This window comes from Crinia signifera, chromosome 4 (genome assembly GCF_055691185.1).
Source record: "Crinia signifera chromosome 4, ASM5569118v1, whole genome shotgun sequence".
Classification (NCBI taxonomy): Eukaryota; Metazoa; Chordata; class Amphibia; order Anura; family Myobatrachidae; genus Crinia; species Crinia signifera.
Window position 1 is genome coordinate 12,125,529 of NC_139220.1, and position 22,659 is coordinate 12,148,187.

At 46.8% G+C, this 22,659-nt stretch overlaps 1 protein-coding gene and 1 pseudogene across 2 annotated transcripts in view; both read right to left on the bottom strand.

Moving 5' to 3' along the window:
• Positions 1-242: 242 nt before the first annotated feature.
• On the bottom strand, positions 243-15,549 carry LOC146073715 (aldo-keto reductase family 1 member C3-like). The gene is made up of 10 exons (XM_083181112.1): positions 15,405-15,549; positions 8,990-9,144; positions 5,568-5,735; positions 5,131-5,247; positions 4,921-4,998; positions 4,161-4,283; positions 3,308-3,417; positions 2,204-2,369; positions 1,565-1,647; positions 243-397 (listed from the first exon to the last, which is right to left on the bottom strand). The coding sequence occupies exons 2-10, from the start codon at positions 9,074-9,076 to the stop codon at positions 355-357; spliced, it is 975 nt and encodes a 324-aa protein (XP_083037238.1). The 5' UTR covers positions 9,077-9,144; positions 15,405-15,549; the 3' UTR covers positions 243-354.
• Positions 15,550-19,867: 4,318 nt separating this feature from the next.
• Positions 19,868-22,659, bottom strand: part of LOC146073716 (aldo-keto reductase family 1 member C2-like) — a 42,778-nt pseudogene continuing 39,986 nt past the window's right edge. Inside the window, exons 7-10 of the transcript XR_014473299.1 lie at positions 22,424-22,533; positions 21,805-21,970; positions 20,590-20,672; positions 19,868-20,009 (exon numbers count right to left, since the gene is read on the bottom strand). The product of XR_014473299.1 is annotated as an aldo-keto reductase family 1 member C2-like (transcript). The remainder of the gene's footprint in view (positions 20,010-20,589; positions 20,673-21,804; positions 21,971-22,423; positions 22,534-22,659) is intronic.

Sequence of the window (22,659 nt, forward strand, 5' to 3'; positions counted from 1 at the left end):
TCGTATTAGGCGAAACAGAGGAAAAATCATTTTCGATGGTCCCTCACCATCGAATGGTTTTGGGCGTTGACGTCATGTGCTTGCCCCAAGCAGGTAAGGGGGTGTGGCTTAATGTAAATAGGTGTGGCTATATCTACTTGCAAATAAATCCAGGAAACTAAGTTGTGTGTCATGAAGGGAACACCAGTGTGTCAGGTAGTGGGGAGGGGGGGGGGGGGGATTTTGACAGCGGTGCTCCCCCTCCCCCCCCCTCCCCCCCCCCCCCCCTCCTTCTACTTTGCACATACTAAGATTTATTTTCAGCTCCGTGAATTTAGGCCTTGTTACGATCATCATGCAAGAACTGGCAGCGATTTAATATTCTTCGTTGAATGGGAATTTGGGATGATCCTTCCACCTGCAGAAACAAGAACAGCAGCTTAGTAAATACCTGCGGTCAGAGTTCCCGCGTGCATTCAACTTTTATCCACAGGAACGGGCCGCAGGGTTGAACTTAGGTCGACAGTCAATAAATAGGTCAGTATAGGTCAACAGTCACTAAGTTGACACATGAAATAGGTCGACATCCATTACGTCAACATGGTCATTAGGTCAACACAAGGAGTGAAGGGGGGCACGTGATGGGCGTGGCATTAATGTGTCAACCTAATGTTTGTAGACCTAATGACTGCATCCCCCCCGCCGACCACCACCCATTGTAGATTTCAGTACCTTGCCAATATTTGGTGTGTGTAATGCAGACCCAAGATGATTGGACAGGAGATCATCCAATCAGGTGTCACACCCACTGTTTCATCTATTACTATTTATTACTGTCAAAACCGGATGACAAACCGACCAGGAACCGACCACATTAGAGCACCGGACAAACAATCGATCTTTTTATACATAGAAGACAATCGGTTCTGCAGGTTTATGTAATGGTCGGCTCAATGGACAGCTGCCCAAGGGCCCCCAATTCTAGGGGCCTTCGAGCTGGGGCAGATTGGTTTGTGGGCACCTGCCTCCTGAGCTGGTTGGGAGGCAGTAGAGAATTCTGCCTGGTCACACTGATTGTGCATCACACAGAGCAACCAGGCTGCATTCACTTCCTGCTTCCCAGCCTGCAGCCAGACAGTGACTGGCAGTTACCATGCCGATTGGTGGCTGGCTGGGGCTATCCACCAATCAGAGTCCACCTTTCTCTACCTACCTCCCGACCTGCAGCCAAACAGTGAATAGCTGTAAACATGCTGATTGGTAGTTGGCCGGAGCTATCCACCAATCAGAGCGCTGGAAGTAAGTGGAGAAATGGCCCACATGAGGGGCGTGTTATAAATGCTTTTTGTTTACATTTTTTTCCCATTAATGGGGTGTAGGGGCCCCAAATGCATTGCTTTGTACATCAACCACTGGGTTCGCACAGAATTCGGAATTATCATTTGTGCCCAGCATATACATACAGCAGGCCCAGCACAGGAGCGAGAGAACCGTCCGAGGCAGAGGGGTATAAATCACGCTACCAGGGGATTACACAGACAGTGATGCTATTGTATAATACTGATGTACCGGGAATAGGACTTACGTTTCCATAGTCAGGTAGCGCAGGTTTCGGCTGCGTCCATCGAGAGCTTTCATCTCATCCTCGCTTAACTCAAAATCAAAGACCTGAGCGATGAGATAATTATAACGAGCGCATTTCAGAAATCTCATTATTTATACGAATTGCTAATGAGATGATTTGCATACGTGTTACACAACGTTATCAATCATAGGAAAGGGGTCAGATGCCCAGACACGCTCAGCGAGGGTCTGCCCCCGGATTACCCAGGTTGCTAGCCACAGCAAATGCCAGTGTGGGCTAAGGGGTTCAGGAAAGGGTCCCCTAAATGTGGCACAGAGCCGCTGTATATTCTAGAGCTGTGTTATACCGAGGATTATCTTACATATTCTAATACATACGCTCCCCTGCGCATTGACACAGTGGAGCAATGGTTTGGGACTGCGCAGACACATGTATGAAGGGGGCGGGGTTTCACTGTGATTGTTCCCCTCCCCCATATAGCCAGAGGAAAGTAGCTCCAGTCCCTGGCGCCACCACAGCCACTAAAGCATGCTGGGATTTTGCAGACACATAAGTATGGTGTTGGCGGCAGACCTGCGTCTCTGCAGGCCGAGGAGAATTAGTACCCACTCCCCCCTCCCTCCGTGACCCTGCACATACCTGAAGGTTCTGTCTGATCCTCTCTGGTGTGAAGCTCTTGGCCAGGACAAGGATCCCTTTCTGAAGGAGGTGTCTCATCGCCACTTGCGCCGGGGAGCGGCCATGTTTTTTAGCAATGGCATTGAGCACCGGATCTTCCAGAAGGACCGGGGTAGTCTGGTCGTACCTCAAAGAAGAGATGTGAAATGCTGTGATTTACGTATATCTCTGTAGCTTCCATCTAACGTCAATCTGAATAGTGAAAGGAATCAGGATAAAACAGCAGCACAGAGTATACGGACTTACAACGCCTCCGCAGGTTTCACGCGACATGATAGGACAGCAGCTGTAGCAGGACAAGGGCTATGGGCCTATGGCATTGGTCGCTGGTTGCCAGGGTGACCCCATAGCAGTTCAACCTTTAGTACTTCAGTTATTTTGCTTTAACCCTTTGAGTGACAAAGTTGCTGTCAGAGATGCTCAGAATATCCTCTGAAAATCCCAGCGTCGCTCACATTTGTTATATAAAATTCAAATAAAAAATGTTGTGCAAAAAAAAGTTTATATTTCCTACATAAGGTAACATTACCGGTCATTATGATGAATACAAAGGTTTGCTTGGTCATTTTTACACCTATTTTGACAAATACACTTGGCACTCAAAGGGTTAAACCAAACTTCAATGACTCGGCTCGGCCGGATTTGTATTTATTTATACTAAAAGAGCAGGCGCTGTGGGCGGCGCAGAAAATTTTTTAGCAGATATTTTGAGGAACGCTCACAGCAAGGTTGGCACTCAAAAAGATTGACATGGCTTATGGTCGACAGGGTCATTAGGCCTAAAGACCATGTCAACCTAAAGCTATGTCGGTCTATTTGCATGTCGACCTAGTGACCGTATACCAGTGTGCCTTGAGGAACGCACTGAGCTACCCAACATTAAATGGCATCAGAGAAGGTGGCGATACCAACAACAGGCTGTAACCACTTCCTGCTTCCGCAGTTCTTGGCCAGGGCTGTAACGGGAACAGAGGAGTCTGGGAAATACAGGCGTGCGATGCAGATGCAATGCTTGCGGCAGGGGGTGTACATCGGGGCATAACAGGACACCAGGCTGCCTCTTACCATTTCTCAAATCGGCTGGAGCCCAGCACGCCGTACGCCATCATCACGATGTCATGTGACTTGCAGAACGCCAGCAGCTTGGACTGATTCAAGTAGATGTGACATTCCACCTGAAGAACAACACAAATCAATGTCACCATACGGGGGTAAAATCAGCAGCCTGTCACTTGCAGACATCGGAACGTTGCCGGCAGCTCTGGCCGATGTTTATATTGGCAATCATCTAAAATACAGGGTTGGTTTTGCCGTTTAACCTTTTGCGTGCCAATATTGCTGTGAGCAATCCTCAAAATATCCTTTAAAAATGCCAGCGCCTCCCACAGCGACTGTTCCTCTAGTAGAAATAAATACAGATACAGCTGACTCAATCCATTGAAGTTTAGTTAAATATTGCACCCAAAAACAGAACAGTCGCTATGAGCGGCGCTGGCATTTTTTGACAAGTTTCCTTGGCACTAAAACGGTTACATGATTCTAACTCTCTGCACATGTTACATCTTCCCCACCTGCAGTGCAGCACAGTTTCGTCCATTAAAGAAGGACTTTGCTTTTGTAAACCAACCTGAATCACCCTCAAATATTATATTGTGATCTTTGGGAGGAATTATCCTTTAATACAGACACATGGGGGGGCAAGTGTTACCTGGTTAGGGGGCAGAGGCGTACCTAGATATTCGTAGGCCCCATAGCAAAAGTTTGTAAGGGCCCCTATTTAGCAACTGATGGTGATACATGTATATAAAACATATTAGTTAGACAGCTAAGATGGGCCCCCTTCAGCTCTGGGCCCCATAGCAGATGCACCCCTTGCACCTATGGTAGTTACGCCCTTGTTGGGGGGGTTTGGTGTTACCTGGTTGCAGACCGGCTTGTATCTCAGTCCCGGCATGGTGAGAATAAGGTCAAGTTGTTTGTGGTTAAAGTTGGAGACCCCGATGGATTTCGCCAGTCCGGCATCTTTACAGTCCTCCATAGCCTGCACAATAAGACATTAAGGGGGATGTACCAAATCTTGTTCAAAATGGAAAAATCACCCGTAGCAACCTATTAGTTCCGAGCTAGCATTCATCGTGCTCTGTCTCTTGCAGATAATAGACTACAGCAAGCAGACCAGCGTTTGATTGGCGTTCCCCTGGAGATGAAGACGGGCCTGCTCACATGACATCAGAGCCTGCCCCCATTTCAGCAATCTCCATGGTAATAAAAGTAATTTCAGACTGACAGCGGGGCAGCGGGTAGCGCTAATCTGTTCGCTAGGCATTCTCAGCCAGGTCTGAATTAGGCCCTCAGTGCAGCGCATTGATGAATTGAAATCATTTATATGTACACAAGCATCCATTGTTAAGGAACGGACAGAGGGGGCAATTCAATTAGCCCTGACATTTTTCCAGGCCCGGAAAAAGTTTTTCACAATTTTTTCTTCACAATTTATTTAAATTTAATTAGTTCCCTTTTTTGAGCCTGAAAAAAATATCTATATTCCCCGTGACTAATTGTCAATTTCCAACGGCGACCCGATTTTGGGACACCCTAATTAAATAGGTGTAATGAATTGAATCTCCTCCTGCTAGAGGAGACTTTTGGTGTCCGAATCCAGTGCTCATATTCCGTACCCTCCACGTGTGTCTTATGTCCGTGTTGTGATAAATCATTTTTCCGTTCTCATCCATTGGGTACAGGTCGTCTCCGGGCTAAAAGGTAAAAACAGAAAATAAAAATCAAAACACAATAAAAGCTTTGCAAGGCTGCCAACGAAAATATAGGGAGTGCCGTATTAGTATGACATCGTCTATGTTCCATTTATTCTTGGATTATATAATAACCTTCAACTCAACGGGGGTGTGAATAAGGAAAAGATCCACATAATCCAGTTCCACAAGTTTCAAAGACTTTTCAAGGCCGACACGGACTTTGTCAGGGGAGAAGAACGTGCTCCACAGCTGCGGCAAGATGAGGAGAGAGCAGATTAGGACTCATTGCATGGGTGTTTTTTAAGCAAAATCATAAATTCATTTATATCCCTTTCACACCAGAAAATACAGGGACATTGAATACAGTCCAGGGATCATGCAGGGAGATTCCCGGGCTGACCCCTTTCACAACAGCCTAGTCCCTGCATTTTCTGGTGTGAGGGGGGAGAGTTAGTGAGGGAGGCGGGGTGAGTGGGATGATGCTGGTGGGGCCGGCCTGGGATTGGCTGAGAGCTGTGAGTGGGATGCAGGGGGCTGCATGCGCCTGGGATTGGCCCGGGTACCGTCACCTTTGTAGTGTAGAACACGTCCTCTCTCTTCACCGTCCCGTCTGCGATCTTGGCGTTAATACCGCGGCCCACCTCAGCCTCGTCATCGTACATTAAGGCGGAGTCAATATGGCGATACCCGACTTCCAGGCAGACTTTCACGGCCTCTTCTACCTTAGCCTTTTCAGCCTGGGAATAGCAAGGAACCAGTTACTGATATACATTTCTGTCACCTCTAATAAGTACAGATATACTGTACAAATATTATAACCCTGTCACTTTAAGCACAAGATGTAAATCCTATTGTAAGTGCCTGAGCGTTGAACCAATTCTGCTGAATGTAACCCGTGTGGCCGCTATATGTAGCCCGAGCCTAGTGGACAAAACCACTGCAGGTGGGGCAGATGTAAAATGTTTAGATGTGTATCCAGCTTTAGATTTGGCTGGGGGGGTGTTCAAACTGAAATCTTAATAGCAGTATAAAAATAAAGCAACCAGTATTTACCCGGCACAGAAAAAATTAACTTCCCCAAAGCGAACTCTATCTGCACAAGTTACATCTGCCCCACCTGCAGCATGGTTTTGCCCATTATAGAAAGATTTTGCTTTTGAGATCCTCCCTAGGAGAGACTAGCATCCCCAGATCTGCACGAGCAAAGATCTATGACCATCCCCAAACTGTGAAAAGCATTAAAATAGCGCCCACCTCTGAATCAGCCCCAAAGAACAAAAACATTTGGATGTATTAAAGCAGTGGTTCCCAACCCTGGTCCCCAAGTACCCGCAACAGAGCACGTTTTCCAGGTCACCCGGCAGGTGCACTCATTATTCAGGCACATTTGAAAAGATCCACAGGTGGAGTTAATTATTTCACCTGTGATTCTGTGTGGAGACCTGCAAAACATGCACTGTTGGGGGTACTTGGGTTGGGAACCACTGTATTAAAGTCATAGCTCTTCTTAATTTGGCATCATCTGTGTGGAAACACCTGTCATCAATTTGGGAAACGGTCATCTGTCAGAAGAGACTTCGGTCGACTGTCATTAGGTCGACCCCGGAAGGTCAACTGGCCCCAAGGTCGACAGGGTTAAAGTTCGACATGGGTCAAGGTCGACATGACTTAAGGTCGACATGGTTCTAGGTCAACAGTCATTAGGTCGACATGAGTTTTTCACTGTTTTTTGAGCCGACATGTGCCGACAGGCAGTATTTCATGCCCTACCATCCACTAGGGCAGGGCTGGGCAATTGCGGCCCTCCAGATGTTGAGGAACTACACATCCCAGCATGTCTTGCATCAGTTTCAGCATGGCCACATAGCAAAAGTAACGCAAAGCATACTGGGATGTGTAGTTCCTCAACATCTGGAGGGCCACAATTGCCCAGCCCTGTACTAGGGCATGGTGGGAGAATAAAAAACTATGCCCGAAGCATTGCGAGCGAAGCGAGGGGCTGCGGTTCAACTCCAACTGTGTCCATGTCGACTGTGTCGACATTCGGGTAAAAAAAAACAGTGAAAAACTCATGTCGACCTAGAACCATGTCGACCTTAAGTCATGTCGACCTTGACCCATGTCAACCTTTAACCCTGTTGACCTTGGGGCAGTCGACCTTCCGGGGTCGACCTAATGACTGTAGACCTAAGTCTGTTCTGACAGATGTACCGCTTCCATCAATTTACCTGTTCAACACAGGAGATGGCAATCCTAAAATTACGAAGAAAGCCCAGGAGCAGAGTATTGTGTCCTTCCTGGAGCGGCTCATATTGGGATAATTACATTGGATTTCTGCCGGATTTCCGATGTCACAATCGGAGTTGCGGAATCCTCTGTGTTTACAAGTTTGATTTTGAACTTTGTCTCTGCACCTGTCACATGTAGCAACGATCTCACTAAAGGGCCCATTTATCATATAATATTGGGGCTAATTCCTCAAAATCACCTATTTTTAAGGATTAGCTGCAAATATTAAGCATCACCTGAATGTATCAGGAGGGAGCGCAGCTCCGCCGCCAGCCGCTTCGTCCACAGGCTTACTGTATATAGGGGATGCGATGCTGCCTGCATCGCATTGGGTTCCAGAGCTACCACCATAGTAAGATGTCACTGTTCCGGTCACATGCAGCCAGGGCTATTTTTCAGCAGGCTCCAGCAGGAACGGAGGCCCTTATTCTAGTTCACTCTTTCTGACAAAATATTTCTTAGATGGACAAAACCTTGTGCACTCAGTTCCTGCTGGAGCCTGCTGAACAATAACCCTGCATACAGCCCTGTCCTCACTGATACATCACTCATCTCCTGATATACTCTGTGCTGCTGGGGATCCTGCTCCTCACACTATATAACACTCAGTCTGTGGCTTCCTGCTGCCTCCATTCCTCTCCTCACATCATGTCACTGCCCGTGTCACATGCAGCCCTGTCCTCACTGACACATCACTCATCTCCTGATATACTCTGTGCTGCTGGGGACCCTGCTCCTCCCACTATATAACTCTCAGTCTGTGGCTTCCTGCTGCCTCCATTCCTCTCCTCACATCATGTCACTGCTCCTGTCACATGCAGCCCTGTCCTCACTGACACACCCCTCACCTCTTGATATACTCTGTGCTGCTGGGGACCCTGCTCCTCCCACTATATAACTCTCAGTCTGTGGCTTCCTGCTGCATCCATTCCCCTCCTCACATCATGTCACTGTCTCTGTCACATGCAGCCCTGTCCTCACTGACACACCCCTCACCTCCTGATATACTCTGTGCTGCTGGGGACCCTGCTCCTCCCACTATATAACTCTCAGTCTGTGGCTTCCTGCTGCCTCCATTCCCCTCCTCACATCATGTCACTGCCTCTGTCACATGCAGCCCTGTCCTCACTGACACATCCCTCGTCTCCTGATATACTCTGTGCTGCTGGGGACCCTGCTCCTCCCACTATATAACTCTCAGTCTGTGGCTTCCTGCTGCCCTCATTCCCCTCCTCACATCATGTCACTGCCTCTGTCAAATGCAGCCCTTTTATTATATCTGGAATATTACTCCTGGTTTTAACAAACGGATCCCAGCGGAGAATAGAGCACCCCTGACCAAGTGCTGCCAAGCATGAAATGCATTGGCCTAAAGGGAACCTGAAAATAAGCAAAGATTGGTAGTGACGTCATCATCCTCTGCTTCCGAAAAGAAGGATTCTGCTGGCGTGGGGCAAACACCTGGAGAGGACTGAGGCCAAACAGCATCGTGAGGACCAGGTTGAAAACCAGGGACAGACTAGGGAATAACTGTGTACGGACAAAGGGCTCAGCCCGCCCAGCTGCCGTGTTATATAGTTATTTATATACATGAATTTTATAATAGACATCTTAGTCACATGGGGGAATAAGGAGGGGGGCGCTTTGGTGGTGGGGTCAGGAATGGGTCCCTGCCAGAGTGACAGCAGAAGGAAGAACCCACCTCCGTTGGGGCATAAGTGCCCAATCCAATCAATGGTATTGTGTTGCCGTCATTCAGTAGGACGCGGGAATCCGGTGTCAGTGCCATGGTCGCTGCCAGCTGTGACTGCTGCCAGGGGTGCACTGTGACTCTCCCTAATCACAAGCTCCAGCCGCCTAGAAGAGCCCAGAAATAATCAGATCACAGACATGCAGCATACAGGATAATGATACATTATCTTCCCTGGGGCCTCGGGGGCGGGGCACATCTAGGGATACCCAGGTCAGCCCTGCTTTTCCCTATGGATGACATTAAAAATGTAAATTTTAGGACTGATAAACTGCCAGCCAACCTTCCCTCAATGATTTAAATTAAACGACATGAAAAGTTATCATTGAAAAATATTGGTTAGTTTATTTTGCAAAATATTTTTTCAAAAAGATATATTCAGTGCTCAAGCACACATAGCGGTATAAAAGTGCAGCATCTCCCATGTGCTCCCCCCAGTCCCTTCCCCTGCAGCCGCAGCAGACCGAATCTCCCATGTGCTTCCCTGGGATACGGTTGGTTGACCTAAAGATGGTCGCATTCATTAGGTCGACACCACTAGGTTGACATACTGCAAGGTCCACAGGGGTCTAGGTCGACATGGGACAAGGTCAACATCAGTCCTTTATAATCTGTAGCATAAGGTAGTAATTCAGACTCAGGCTGCAGAATCAAGTAATACAGTCACTTTGGATTCGGCTCAGCCCCATAGTGTACAGGGAGCGCTGCTGGTATAATGTGCAGGGAGTGCTGCTGGTATAATGTGCAGGGAGGGCTGCTGGTATAATGTGCAGGGAGGGCTGCTGGTATAATGTGCAGGGAGCCCTGCTGGTATAATGTGCAGGGATAAGAAAGGATATGTCCAAGGAAGGACATATAGAAGTCTCCCTGTGTGGGGCACAAGCCTTGTGAAAAGATATTTATTAAATAAAATATAGCTTTTAATAGATATGTATTAAAATTTCCTCTAAATCCATGAGGAATATGATACAATCAACATAGAACATGCAGATAGACAAACATAACGTAGACAACAGTAATTATTTACAGTATAGTAAGAAAGCGGTGAAATTATTGGGGCTTTCTGAATCTATGGTATCCCAGGATATCCGAATATGGTAGTAACAAGTGTTAAATATTATCCTGGTTTAGATACAATTCTAACAGTCTGGAATTAAAGTATAAGATTGGTGTGCAGGTCGGCTCATGCAGAGGGGAATCTATCCTTGATAATTGCTCTAATAGCCATTTCCCTAAAATACATGAGCAAAACACACTCAATTAAAGCGTCTGTCTGAGTCTTTGTCTTTTAATAGGTAAGCAAAGATATTTAGGTGAGGAAAAATAGCAAGCAGTATAAGATTGTCAGATTGATCTTTACTATGTTGCAAAATGGAGAATTACAGAGAGAATTGAGAAAGCCTCGTTTGGTGAAACGTACGTCTTGGAATAAACCTAACTCCCGCTGTGCACGAGCGGGAGTTCCGTCCATCTAACAGTCTGATGGTCTGTCTGAGCCCCCCGCACAGCTATCACTTCAAGGACCGGCGTGACTAACACACCTGCTACCTCCGGTGGAACTTTGCAGCCTCCAGCTAAAGACTTAGCCATTCAGGAGAACACGCTGAAAATTCCACCATTGCAGCTTCCCCAGAAACCGTGTGCTACCTGCACAGAGTCGACAGGAGACATCTCTACTAGCGGGTCCCGCCACTGATAACACTGAGTCCCGGTCCGTAAGTCAGCAGTACCCTGACAGGGTCTGCCTCATTACCCTATTATTGAATATATCTTACTACTACCTTGGATAGCAAACTTCAATATATGTCTCATCTGTGGCACATGTCAGTGTACACATTTTTCTACAGTAGCAGCATTTATTTAATTTGCTTAATACAAATGACATCTGATAGTGTCAATCTTAGTGTCAATCAGTAGCACCTATCAGTGCAACAGGAATATTAGCCACAACTACTATCAGCACTAATTTGCCGCAATATCCATAGCATAGACAGTGTCACTTGCTGGAGAAACTGTAGCACTCTCGGAGATTGCCTAGCTAATAGCTGCAGCACCAGCCAGTGCCCACTTGCTTTCTTGTGGCACCAGACTTTCACATCTGTCCAGGTATTATTTAACCACTATACCTTTTACCTGTCCTCAAAATTGGTGTTATCCTACAGTGCCACTTATACGCTTTTCCTGCAATATCAATCAGATAACAGGACAGACATCAAAGGTCACTGATAACCACCACAGAGGTCACTATTGTATTTCACTGGGTACGCTGCCTGTGTTAAGTCGCTCATCCCCTGTTCACTACGAAGGTATATTTCCAACCGTACACAGGGGACAGCAGCACTTTACAAGGGAACACAGTAAACCCACTTTTCTATACTCTTCGTGAGTCCCCCCTCTTTTCTGAGGTTCTCTCATTCCCACTGATTCCACCCTATTTTTGCTCTGCTCTGCCTTCTGACAACAGAGCAGGGGAGGTTACCAGCGGCAACAGCAGAAACCTATACTACACTTTATTACTATACTTGTGACGCATCCTGAGTCCGCTCAACTACGCATCCACTGAACCATTTTGGGCACATGCGTAGGTAGCAGCCACCCAGGGTGCATATACAACTCAAGCATCTGCTATACTCACCACTGCCTCTAACTCTAAAAATATCAAAGTGCCATCCAGAGAAGTCATGAACTGTGCCTAAATTGCAGACATTAATTGTTACAAATTCTCTCTGTAATTCTCCATTTTGCAACATAGTAAAGATCAATCTGACAATCTTATACTGCTTGCTATTTTTCCTCACCTAAATATCTTTGCTTACCTATTAAAAGACAAAGACTCAGACAGACGCTTTAATTGAGTGTGTTTTGCTCATGTATTTTAGGGAAATGGCTATTAGAGCAATTATCAAGGATAGATTCCCCTCTGCATGAGCCGACCTGCACACCAATCTTATACTTTAATTCCAGACTGTTAGAATTGTATCTAAACCAGGATAATATTTAACACTTGTTACTACCATATTCGGATATCCTGGGATACCATAGATTCAGAAAGCCCCAATAATTTCACCGCTTTCTTACTATACTGTAAATAATTACTGTTGTCTACGTTATGTTTGTCTATCTGCATGTTCTATGTTGATTGTATCATATTCCTCATGGATTTAGAGGAAATTTTAATACATATCTATTAAAAGCTATATTTTATTTAATAAATATCTTTTCACAAGGCTTGTGCCCCACACAGGGAGACTTCTATATGTCCTTCCTTGGACATATCCTTTCTTATTGTACTCACCCTACTCCCAGGGAGCACCTCCTCGACCATATTATAAACTAATTTGTCGTGTGGAGTCAGCCTTTTCTCTTTCACTAAGGTCAGACTGCCCAGTGCCCTAGAACCTATGCCCCATCCCCCCAATTCCCCCTTTGCTTTGATAATGTGCAGGGAGTGCTGCTGGTATAATGTACAGGGAGTGCTGCTGGTATAATGTACAGGGAGTGCTGCTGGTATAATGTACAGGGAGTGCTGCTGGTATCATGTGCAGGGAGTGCTGCTGGTATAATGTGCAGGGAGTGCTGCTGGTATAATGTGCGGGGAGTGCTGCTGGTATAATGTGCAGGGAGTGTTGCTGGTATAATGTGCAGGGAGTGTTGCTGGTATAATGTGCAGGGAGTGTTGCTGGTATAATGTGCAGGGAGTGCTGCTGGTATTATGTGCAGGGAGCGCTGCTGGTATTATGTGCACGGAGCGCTGCTGGTATTATGTGCACGGAGCGCTGCTGGTATTATGTGCACGGAGCGCTGCTAGTATACTGTACAGGAAGAGCTGCTGGTATATTGTGCAGGGAAAACTACAGTACTGATATTATGGGTGAAGAGTGCTGCTGGCATAATGTGCAGGGAGTGCTGCCGATATAATGTGTAGGGAGTGATGCTGGTATAATGCGCAGGGAGAGCTGCTGGTATAATGTGCAGGGAGAGCTGCTGGTATAATGTGCAGGGAAAGCTGCTGGTATAATGTGCAGGGAGAGCTGCTGGTATAATGTGCAGGGAGAGCTGCTGGTATAATGTGCAGGGAGGGCTGCTGGTATAATGTGCAGAGAGGGCTGCTGGCTATAATGTGCAGAGAGGGCTGCTGGCTATAATGTGCAGAGAGGGCTGCTGGCTATAATGTGCAGAGAGGGCTGCTGGCTATAATGGGCAGGGAGGGCTGCTGGCTATAATGGGCAGGGAGTACTGCTGGCTATAATGGGCAGGGAGGGCTGCTGGTATAATGTGCAGAGAGGGCTTCTAGTAAAATCTACAGGGATCACTGCTGGTATAATGTGCAGGGAAAACCACAGTACTGATATTATGGGTGAGGAGTGCTGCTGGCATAATGTGCAGGGAACGCTGCTGATATAATGTGTAGGGAGTGCTGCTGGTATAATGTACAGTGAGCACTGCTGGTATAATGTGCAGGATGAGCTGCTGGTATAATGTGCAGGGAAAGCTGCTGGTATAATGTGCAGGGAAAGCTTCTGGTATAATGTGCAGAGAGGGCTTCTGGTATAATCTACAGGGATCACTGCTGGTATAATGTGCAAGGAGGGCTGCTGGTATAATGTGCAGGGAGAGCTGCTGGTATAATGTGCAGAGAGGGCAGCTGGTAAAATCTACAGGGATCACTGCTGGTATAATGTGCAGGGAGTGCTGCTGGTATAATGTGCAGGGAGTGCTGCTGGTATAATGTGCAGGGAGTGCTGCTAGGAGTGTTGCTGGTATAATGTGCAGGGAGATCTTCTGGTACAATGTGCAGGGAGTGCTGCTGGTGTAATGTGCAGGAAGTGCTGCTGGTGTCATGTGCATGGAGTGCTGCTGGTGTCATGTGCATGGAGTGCTGCTGGTGTCATGTGCATGGAGTGCTGCTGGTGTCATGTGCATGGAGTGCTGCTGGTGTCATGTGCATGGAGTGCTGCTGGTATCATGTGCATGGAGTGCTGCTGGTATCATGTGCATGGAGTGCTGCTGGTATCATGTGCAGGGGGTGTTGCTAGTATAATGTACAGGGAGTGTTGTTGGTATAATGTGTAGGGAGCTCTGCTGGTATAATCTACAGGGATCACTGCTGGTATAATGTGTGGGGAGTGCTGCTGGCATATTGTGTGGGGAGTGCTGCTGGCATAATGTGCGGGGAGTGCTGCTGGCATAATGTGCGGGGAGTGCTGCTGGTATAATGTACAGGGAGTGCTGCTGCTATAATGTGTAGGGAGCACTGCTGATATAATGTGCAGGGAGTGCTGCTGGTATAATGTACAGGGAGCGCTGCTGGTATAATGTGTAGGGAGCGCTGCTGGTATAATGTGAAGGGCATGTTGCTAGTATAATGTGCAGGGAGAGCTGCTGGTATAATGTGCAGAGAGAACTTCTGGTAAAATGTGTAGGCAGTGCTGCTGGTGTAATGTACAGGTATGCTGCTGGTATCATGTGCAGGGAGTGCTGCTGGTATCATGTGCAGGGAGTGCTGCTGGTATCATGTGCAGGGAGTGCTGCTGGTATCATGTGCAGGGAGTGCTGCTGGTATCATGTGCAGGGAGTGCTGCTGGTATCATGTGCAGGGAGTGCTGCTGGTATCATGTACAGGGAGTGCTGCTGGTATCATGTGCAGGGAGTGCTGCTGGTAATATGTGCAGGGAGTGCTGCTGGTATCATGTGCAGGGAGTGCTGCTGGTATCATGTGCAGGGAGTGTTGCTAGTATAATGTGCAGGGAGAACTGCTGTTATAACGTGCAGCAAGTGCTGCTGGTATAATGTGCAGGGAGTGCTGCTGGTATAATGTGCAGGGAGTGCTGCTGGTATAATGTGCAGGGAGTGCTGCTGGTATAATGTGTAGCGAGTGCTGCTGGTTCCCCCCTGGAGCCCTCCAGCAGCCCCCCTCTCAGCGCCGATGCTGCATTGAAAGGGGGTAAATACTGGCTGATTCCGCATGTAGTGCACTAATGCTGCTATATTTTTACACTGCAATTTAGATTTAAGTTTATAAAATGTCTCTCAAATATAAATTCCTGCACCATTTTTAAATCCAGACCCGATAGCCTGAAACAAAATGAGATTCGAGAGAAGTGGACAGGACACTTGACAATAGCACTAAAGCTGTTTATTATGGCTATGGGGCATTAGGCTGCCTGAAGGCCAGTGGTGGTTTGAAAGTACACAGGCCTGTCCTTCCTTTTAAAACTGGATCAGCAGTTTGTGGCAGCATAGGCCTGGCAGGCTAGTGAGGGTTAAAGCAGGGGAGAAGTTCAGACATTTCAGAGCGCAGCACAGGAGAGATTCAGCTGCTGTGTGGGGCCTGTGGGCTGCCCAGCAGAGAGCTTTTTTATCCTACCTGAAAGAGTCAGCATGGAGGTCCCAAATGAGAGGGCAGTGGGGAGGGAGGAGAGCCTTATCTCCACAATTCTGGGGGGGAGGAGGAGAAGGTGGGCAGAGGGCCCATTTCAGCATGGACTTGGGGAACAAGAGGCCAGCTGAGCTGTTTGGTAAACATACTACTAGAGCGCCACCTGGTGGCCAAAATGCACCAAGGACTCTACATGACTGATAAAGGAATCTATTTATTTACAGTTTCTGAATCTAGTTGCAAGTCTGCATTTAGGACACAAAAAAGCAGTGGCACTTCCTAGCACAGAGAATCCACAATGGGTGGATGAATCATTTATCAGGTTTCCCCTGTGGTCATAGAATCTGACTACCAGCTTAAAGTGGCCAGGCAGAGGTGGGGGAACTCATTTCTCTATGCCACCTAATTAACCCCCCTCCCCTACCCCCATTAGGCAGAGACAAGGCCAGTGGTAGGGTATTTGGCATCCCCCTGCAAACTAGAATGCTTTTCTGTGAGAATTACTGTTCAGGGCCAATATGAAGGTTAAAATGTTCCATCTCACCATGAGACGTGGTGGAACTAGGTGCATACACACTATACAATTTTTTGACCAATTTAGTTGAAAGACACTTCCATTGAACCCAGTGTCCTGGACGAAAGATGTTGACAAAAGATATTGACAATAAACAAACAACGAATGATGATGCGCATACCCGCCAGTTGTTCATCAAGATTGTTCATCAACTATGCAGGCAGCTCAATTTGGATATCTTTCAAAAAGTGCCTATACACTGTAGCTAGATCTTTCGTCTGTCGTCAATATCTAGTACTGTCGTATCTACCTGTCTGGTGCCTAGTACTGCCGTATCTACCATCTGGTCTGGGGCTCACTGCCTAATACTGGCGTATCTACCTGTCTGGTCTGGGGCTCACTGCCTAATACTGGTGTATCTACCTGTCTGGTCTGGGGCTCACTGCCTAATACTGCTGTATCTACCTGTCTGGTCTGGCGCTCACTGCCTAATACTGCCCTATCTACCTGTCTGGTCTGGGGCTCACTGCCTAATACTGCTGTATCTACCTGTCTGGTCTGGCGCTTACTGCCTAATACTGCCCTATCTACCTGTCTGGTCTGGCGCTCACTGCCTAATACTGCTGTATCTACCTGTCTGGTCTGGGGCTCACTGCCTAATACTGCTGTATCTACCTGTCTGGTCTGGGGCTCACTGCCTAATACTGCTGTATCTACCTGTCTGGTCTGGCGCTCACTGCCTAATACTGCCCAATCTACCGTCTGTTTTGGGGCTCACTGCCTAATACTGGCGTATCTACCTGTCTGGTGCCTAGTAGTGCCGTATCTGCCGCTGCAGTGCCACTCTTACATGAGCCACGTGTTTGTGCCGCACACTTGTGTGGCTTATCATAGTTATCCAGCTACCTCGGTGCAACCTTTTGCCCTAAAAACAATATTGTGAGGTGTGAGGTGTTCAGAATAGACTGGAAATGAGTGGAAATGAATGTTATTGAGGTTAATATAGCGTAGGAGCAAAAAAAAAAAAAAAATCTGCGATTTTAGCTGTTTTTATGCTTTTTTAACAAAAAAAATCAGAACCCAAAACCCAAAAATTCCAAACACAAAACACTTAGGAGGTGTTTTGCCAAAACCCATTAGAATCCAAAACCTCAAGGTAATCAGAACCTAAAACCCGAAAAGTGGCCGGTGCACATCCCTAACTTTTTCTACAGAAAAATTTTGAGGAAATTTTTTTCTACAAAAAACCCCACCTGTGATATAAAGTGGGACCTCTAAAGTAACTGCTACGTGTGGGGAAATCCTTTGTTTCTTAGTGAGTGGGGAACACTTACTAGAGTTAGGCTATCTATTGATGTGAGATATTCTCTGTGGTTTAACTCTTAAAAGAAACTGCTATGGGCACATTCTATACATTTTCTGGGGTGAGTGAGGTACGTCACCCCCCCCCCCCCCCCTTGTCATTACTGTGATCCGGTCCCTAAAGAAACCACTATATGGACATCCATTCCTATTTCTAGGTAAACCCATTATTGCCTTACCTTCACATATAAAGATACCCGTATGTGTTCTTTATTACACTAATCTTGGTGAGTGACAGTGGCGTAAGTTCATACGAGATGCCCGGAGGCGGTATGGATATGGTGGTGCCCCCCCCCCCCCCCCAGTGGTGCCATCTAATAGTACAAAAAAATTATATATATATATAAAACACACAACACACACATATACATATACTAGCCTAATGACGCCACTAAATATCCCCCTTCCCTTTTTTGTTTGTTAATAACTTTGTTACTCCCCCTTATATATTTTATGCTCATTATTACTCAAGCCCTTTCTATTTTTTATATCCATCACCCCCCTCCCCCTATTTTCTGCCCATCAACACCCTGCCCCTCCCCTAATATGTTTAATGCACAGCATAAGTTAACATACAGTGTATGTACATTTCAGCATGTCATATATAATTCAGCCAGCCCTTCTATAATGTTTGCCTCTCTGCTCCCTATTTACCTTTGTATAGAAGGTTCTTCAAGGAAGTGGGGTGCAGAAAGCTGAAGCTGGAGCCAGGGAAAGTGAGGTGCAGTGATCCGGATCCGAGGTCAGTGAGGTGCAGGGAACCAAGGACAGTGAAGTGCAGTCAGCGGGGGTCAGTCAGGTGCAGGGAGGTGCAGGGAGCAGGAGACAGCCAGTGCATCAGCGCACCGCTGGTGTACCATAATAATTGTTAAAACTGGTGCCCGGCAATGCTGCTTGCTTCGGCAGCAGCATAGAAGGATGGGCGGGCTGAGGCATTGGTCCAGCCCCACTTCCCACCCTGTGGTCCTCCGTTCCTAACCTGCAGAGGCATCAGTGTGTGAGTGTGGGACGGGTACGTGTGTTGCAACTGGTACGTGGTGCGGTCCACACTCCCTAGTAAGGCCGCGGCTTCCTTCCTCCAGGTAGCCTGCGCACCAGCCAATCAGGGTGCTGCAGGTTATAGTTTTAAATATCATTGGACGCTGAGCCGTCGCTCAGCAGTGTCCTGACTGTGCAGACCATCCTGACTCACGCCTCACAGCAGAAGGGAGGGCAGCGGTGCAGATTGGATCCGTAATAGAGATCCGATCCGCGGCGAGTGGCAGCACTGGCAGAAGGAGACCCTTTCAAAGCGGGGGTGGGGGCCCGGGTTTTTTGCTAGTGCCTGCTCTGTGCCCCCCTGGTGGCTAACGCCCGGCGGCAAAAGCCTCCATTGCCTCCAGGAGTTACGCCACTGGTGAGTGAAGTATGCCGTTTAACATATTATACACTAGTCTATCTCAGATCACATTCACTATTAATTAATATAAAAGGTATTATTTTGTTTTACTTTCCCATATCGGGAGAAATACTATTGATCTCCATCGGTTGAACCCAGCGCATGAAGATTGGGGACATGTCTGTAATTAAAGAAACCTGTATATGTTTGAAGACACCTTAACCTACTGTGAGTACACTATCATCTTCATCTACCTTTCAGCAATAGGGGAAATCATAGAAATAGATGGTATGCAGTTTTTAATATACATGAAATACCCCATATATATCTATATACCCCAGATGGTTACTTCAGATGGTTCCTCTGTGGGCAGGATGTGCTTCATGTGGATCTTCCCATACAGTGTATATCATACTACACACGTGTCATTTCTCCCATATAGGCATTGTGCCCTAGTGTGGCCAGCTTCCCATAGTGTAACCTTCATAAGGCGCCCAACATGGCTGCCTCACCTGGTACCTTATGAGGGTGACCGTGGAATACATTACTCGGGGAAACTATTACCCAAAATTCCTACACCTGCATTACGCTTACTGTGTGCTGTAGGTTTTTCGCTTTCTGTCTGTGCGGCTGTGTATTGTTGTGTTACTTACACCATCTGTATTATAGGCTGCAATTATTGTAGATGGACAAACCCATGCTGCACTGCAGGTGGGGCAGATGTAACATGTGCAGAGAGAGTTAGATTAGAGCCGGGTAGTGGGGAGAGAGATGACAGGCTGCCAAAGCAGCACGACCTCTCTCCCCAGCTCAGCACACGCTGCAGCTACAGCCTCTCATTTCTCTCTCCTTCTCGTTTTTTTTTGGGGGGGGGGGGGTTCCCATGGAGGCATGGACACACCCCTCCTGGAGACACCGCCCGGTGGCCACACCCCCTCCATTTTACCGGGGCCCGGCTGACCTGTTGACGCCCCTGGTTATCCGAGATTGTTCGTTGGATACTTCAGGTACCCAAAAAGCGCTTTTTTTTTTTTTTTAGCAAAAAAGCTTTTGGGTTAATGGGATCCCCCTTTACCCTTTTGTTTGTTTGTTTTGTATTTACTAACATTGTTAGAGTTTATAACTGATAAAATGGTGCATTATGTGCATTTTTTTAATCTTGAACACAAGGTAAAGATGTAACATAATGGATAAAAATTTTAAAAATATAGTAAAATGCTATATAAATGTACACAGGAACAATCATCCAAAATTATGTAAAAAAAAAAAAATGTGCTAAAAAAAAAATGCAGTCATTTAATATTCTTCATGGAATGGGAATTTGGGATGATCCTTCCACCTGCAGAAACAAAAACAGGAGTTTAGTGAATACCTACAGACCCGCCCCAAACAATAGACCTGAGCGCGACAGCTGAATTTGGCAGATTACAATGATCTGCGCAGACTTCTCTGGGGTAAATGTAGAGAGAGGTTTAAATTTAAAAAAATGTTGGGGTTCTGCCCTTACAAATCAATAATTAGCCCCAAACCCACCAGCGTGGTCTGGTACTGAAAAATCCTGCATGGTGTTCCCCCTACCAGCGGCAAAGGGGTTAAAGGACACTTTCACCTTAAGAACACCAGATGGTATGACAGACACAGTGATGATATTTTTTAACTCTTTGAGTGCCAAGGGAATTTGTCAAATTTGTGAAAATTGGCAAGAAAACATTGTTATCCATCCTAATGACCTGTAATGTTACCTTATGTAAGGAAATATAATCTTTTTTTTTTTTTTTTTTACAAAACATTTTTTATCTGAATTTATATAACAAATGTGAGCGACGCTGGGATTTCTAAAGGGAATTTTGCCCATCTCTCACAGAGATGTTGGCACTCAAAGGGTCAGTACTTGGAATAGATAACGTTGCGGCACTTACACATCCATAGTCAGGTAGCGCAGGTTTCGGTTGCGTCCATCGAGAGCTTTCATTTCATCCTCGCTTAACTCAAATTCGAAGACCTGGGCAATGAGATAATTAGCCAGTGACAATTGGTGATCCGATCAGGATTGGAGAGATCGGGATTATTAAACACGTTTAATATTCCCGACCCCATGATTCCACTGTCAGAGATTGTCCCATTGCCCCGACACATCTCTGATGTATGTAGGCCTCACCCACTTAGCAGCATTCCCCATGGACTTAGGGACAGTCACTGAAGAGTCAAGCTTGCACATCAACTAAGGGGGTGTCTACAAATAACTAATTAGGATATTGGGGCTCATCATCCCAGTGATCACAATACCAGATCTGGAATCCTGACAGTGAGAATTCTGGTTAGGCAATAGGGGTAGGGTTAGAGTTAGGCTACAAGGGGGGGTTGGGTTAGGAATTGGGTTACGATTCTTACCAGAAGTCGATGGGATTCCGTTACCAGTATTGTGACCATAGAGATGGTCCCTGTGGGATTTCATACCCAACCCCAGTTAAATAGGTTGAAAAAACTAAGAAAAAATATAGATATATCCGAAATTATGTTATAAGTGCTGTTATCTGGTGTTACTGCTCAGTGGCATGACTAGAAATTTTGTTCCCCTCTGCCCAAAAAAAGTTTCTGTCTCCAACAAAGCGGGCAGCCATCTTTTCAGGGCCATTTTAGCAGATTCAATATGGATTGCCAAATCACATGGATTTGACCTGATGCACTGGCTTCCCTGTGACTGACAGTGACTTCCTATTGGAAGTTCGACCTGCCAGTCACTCAAGGCAGTCCCATTGGGAGGTGTTCCCTCCATCCGGGATGCCTCTCTATGTGCAGCTGCGGGGCAGCCCCTAAAAACAGGTTCTGCGAAAGCCCATTACCGCGAATGATACTGCATATGCACCAGACCCAAGACTGTCAATACAATTCTATGGGTCAGCTACCGAAGCAGCCCCATAGAGGCTGGGGCCAGCGCATACGCAGTACAGAAGAGGCCAATGTGCATGTGCCGGTCCCACGACGGTGATCTGGACAAGAAGATGGAGGTGGCGGGGACCTGCAGGAACCAGCAGGGGGAGGGGGCGGCATCTCGGTAGCCCCTCCCCTCCGACACTGCTAGCTATGCCACTGTTACTGCTTTATAACGGTGATACCATGTCCCTCGCACATACCTGAAAGTTCTGTTGGACCCTCTCCGGTGTGAAGCTCTTTGCCAGGGTAACGATCCCACTCTGAAGCATGTGTCTCATCGCCACTTGCGCTGGGGAGTGGCCATGTTTTTTGGCAATGGCGGTAAGCACGGGATCTTCCAGCAGCAGCGGTAAATTTGGGTCATACCTCAAGGAAGAGAGATAAAGCGATGTGTCTTTCGTATACTTTTGTAGTTCACTTTTACTATAAAACTAAACAGTGAAATGAAATAGCGACAGGATATTTGCAACAAATAAGTCTCACACAATGTGCCCACTGTACTGACACTATTCTATAAATGCAATTGGTGCCACTCTGCCACCTACATAAAAGATTTATCTAAGGTTTCCCTCCCCTATCAATCAGAAGCCGTGATTAAGCTGAACCAGCAATTTCATACAAATAACCCACAAATATCGTCAGAGGCCGAAATAGCTCATGATTGGCCATTCTGCTTACATGGTTCTTGGCCAAGGCTGTACCAGGAGCATAGGAGTCAGGACGGTACAGCTCCAATGCTCCTGTTGGGTGGAGGCCTTGTAGTTTCTTAGTTAGGTGGTTGTACATCATTCAAATGAAAGTCTCAGGGTTGCCTCTTACCATTTCTCAAATCGAGTGGAACCCAGCACAACCGTACGCCACCAGCGCGATGTCCTGTGACTTGCAGAAGGCCAACAGCTGGGCTGGTTGAGGTAGAGGTGACATTCCACCTGAAGAACACAGAACACTATAACACTATGGGGTGAGGGCATCAGAGTACTAAGGGGACCATTTATCACATATTCAATGCAATCTATCCTGGATCTTATTGCCCAGGACCATATTGCATTATGAGA

Bases quoted from the DNA above. Each gene is read 5' to 3' on its own strand.
- LOC146073715 (XM_083181112.1), bottom strand. From the start codon at position 9,076: ATGGCACTGACACCGGATTCCCGCGTCCTACTGAATGACGGCAACACA. The intron at 5,248-5,567 runs GTGACGGTACCC...ATCTTGCCGCAG, and splicing joins ACGTGTTCTACACTACAAAG to CTGTGGAGCACGTTCTTCTC. The intron at 2,370-3,307 runs GTAAGAGGCAGC...CTCTTCTTTGAG, and splicing joins TCCAGCCGATTTGAGAAATG to GTACGACCAGACTACCCCGG.